The 2,366-nt window shown below is 40.7% G+C and overlaps 1 protein-coding gene across 1 annotated transcript; it reads left to right on the top strand.

Moving 5' to 3' along the window:
- Positions 1-877: 877 nt before the first annotated feature.
- LOC308254597 (olfactory receptor 4N2) lies at positions 878-1,807 on the top strand (the record flags this gene model as incomplete). The annotated part of the gene is made up of 1 exon (XM_080680839.1): positions 878-1,807. The coding sequence occupies one exon, from the start codon at positions 878-880 to the stop codon at positions 1,805-1,807; it is 930 nt and encodes a 309-aa protein (XP_080536965.1).
- Positions 1,808-2,366: the final 559 nt, after the last annotated feature.

Here is a 2,366-nt window from a genome sequence, read left to right as displayed (position 1 = left end):
TACTTCCACTTCTTTTATGCTATAATTTTTATGATTTGAGATAATTAAATATTTTTATACTGGAAAATTTTGTCTTATACTATATTGTTTGTTGAAAGACTCTCCCTTGGGTACCATACTAAGACTCAGAGAAAGAAGATTTGGCATACAGAATAACTGAGATTCAGATAGTGACCATTAAGCTTCATGAACAAGTTATGAAATGGCTACACGGTGGTACTTAACCAGGGATACAACTAGGTTACTACCTCTAAGTTAGGTGTAAACTAGAGTTATTGTTGGGATCCTGATGATCAGTTTGGAGTTAGGGTAATGCAATGATACCAGAGGAAGGGCAATAAGAGTATTCCTAAGAGAACACAGAAAGCAAAGCAAAGAGTTAGCTGGCAGAAACTTGGAATTCAGAGGAACTGAGCAGAGGAAATACTTAGTAAAAATTTTGAGTTAATGAATGAGGTTGTAATTCGAAGAAACCAGCTAAGCCTCAAGCACAGTACAACCACAAAAGAGCAAAGACCTTGATAATTGGAGTTATGTTATATATCAATCAGAAGCTTCTCATATAACTAAAAAAGGTAGGAATCACAAGGTTTAGAATGCCAGACTCTTAAAGTGGAGAGCAGTTCTATGGAAGCCCATGGGTGAATGGCAATAAGAGTCTGGCTTTAAGAACAGCATTTTTATTTGCTTTCTTGCTTTAAGTCTGGAAGAAGGAAAGGTTCAGAGTTTACCCAGGATATTGGAGAGGGTTGGAACATGTTGTTTTTAATTGAAGCAACAGATATGTAAAATGTTTATACTGGAGAAAAACTAGAGTCTATGGAAGAAATAATCATAATAATAAATTCTGCTTCTTGATGTACTGCAGGCAGAGGAGATGGCGAGTGAGAATAGCACAATGATAACTGAATTCATCCTCCTTGGTCTGACCCAGTCTCAAAATATTCAGCTACTGGTCTTTGTGCTAGTTTTAATTTTCTACCTCATCATCCTCCCTGGAAATTTCCTCATCATTCTCACCATCAGATCGGACCCTGGCCTCACAGCCCCCCTCTACTTCTTTCTGGGCAACTTGGCATTCCTGGATGCATCCTACTCCTTCATTGTGGCGCCCAGGATGCTGGTGGACTTCCTCTCTGAGAAGAAGGTAATCTCCTACAGGGGCTGCATCACTCAGCTCTTTTTCTTGCACTTCCTTGGAGGAGGGGAAGGGTTACTCCTTGTTGTGATGGCCTTTGACCGCTACATAGCCATCTGCCGTCCTTTACACTATTCAACTGTCATGAACCCCAGAGCCTGCTATGCCTTGCTGTTGGCTCTGTGGTTAGGAGGCTTTGTCCATTCCATTATTCAGGTGGCCCTCATCCTCCGCTTGCCCTTCTGTGGCCCAAACCAGCTGGATAATTTCTTCTGTGATGTGCCACAGGTCATCAAGCTGGCCTGCACAGACATCTTTGTGGTGGAGCTCCTGATGGTCTTCAACAGTGGTCTGATGACCCTTCTGTGCTTCCTGGGCCTTCTGGCCTCCTATGCAGTCATCATCTGTCGTGTACTAGCACATGGGTCCTCCTCTGAGGGGAAGAACAAGGCCCTGTCCACATGCACCACCCATATCATTGTTATATTTCTCATGTTTGGGCCTGGCATTTTTATCTACACTCGCCCCTTCAGAGCCTTCCCAGCTGACAAAGTGGTTTCCCTCTTCCACACTGTGATCTTTCCTTTGTTGAATCCTGTGATTTACACTCTTCGCAATCAGGAAATAAAAGCTTCCATGAGGAGGTTGCTTAATCAGCACTTAGCCTGATGAAAGGGAGGAATGGAAGAATATGAAAATCAAGACTGGAGAATTTCGTCTGAAATTAATGTATACATTCCCAAAACACTTCATTTATTGAGCATCTCCCATTGTCAGAACTACACTGGGAGAAAGAGTTATTAATGAGACAAGTAGAGTTACAGATCTCTTGAAGTTACCTCTGGTGAAAATAGACAGCCATTAAGATAGAAAATAAATAGCATAGTTTCAGGAAGAGATACTGTCCTGAAAAATTTAAAAAGCAATGATAAAGAGTGTGGAGTGGGAAGAGGTAATCAGTTTACTTATAGTTTATCAAGACAGGTCTTCTTGAGGAGGTAATATTTTGGCTGATATCCAAAACAGCAAACCATGCAAATATCTACAGGCAGAACATTCTAGGCAGAGGAAACAGGTAGTGCAACAATCTGAAGATAGTAATGAACTAGGTATATTTGAGAAACACAACAAAATTCAAATTGACTGGTATATAATAAGTGAATGTGAAAACAATTAGAGTTAAAGTTAGAGATACTGCTGGTAGTATAGCTTACAAATGGGTCTATGA

This window comes from Plecotus auritus (genome assembly GCF_963455305.1).
Source record: "Plecotus auritus genome assembly, chromosome: 1".
Classification (NCBI taxonomy): domain Eukaryota; kingdom Metazoa; phylum Chordata; class Mammalia; order Chiroptera; family Vespertilionidae; genus Plecotus; species Plecotus auritus.
This window is presented reverse-complemented; position numbering and strand designations above follow the sequence as displayed.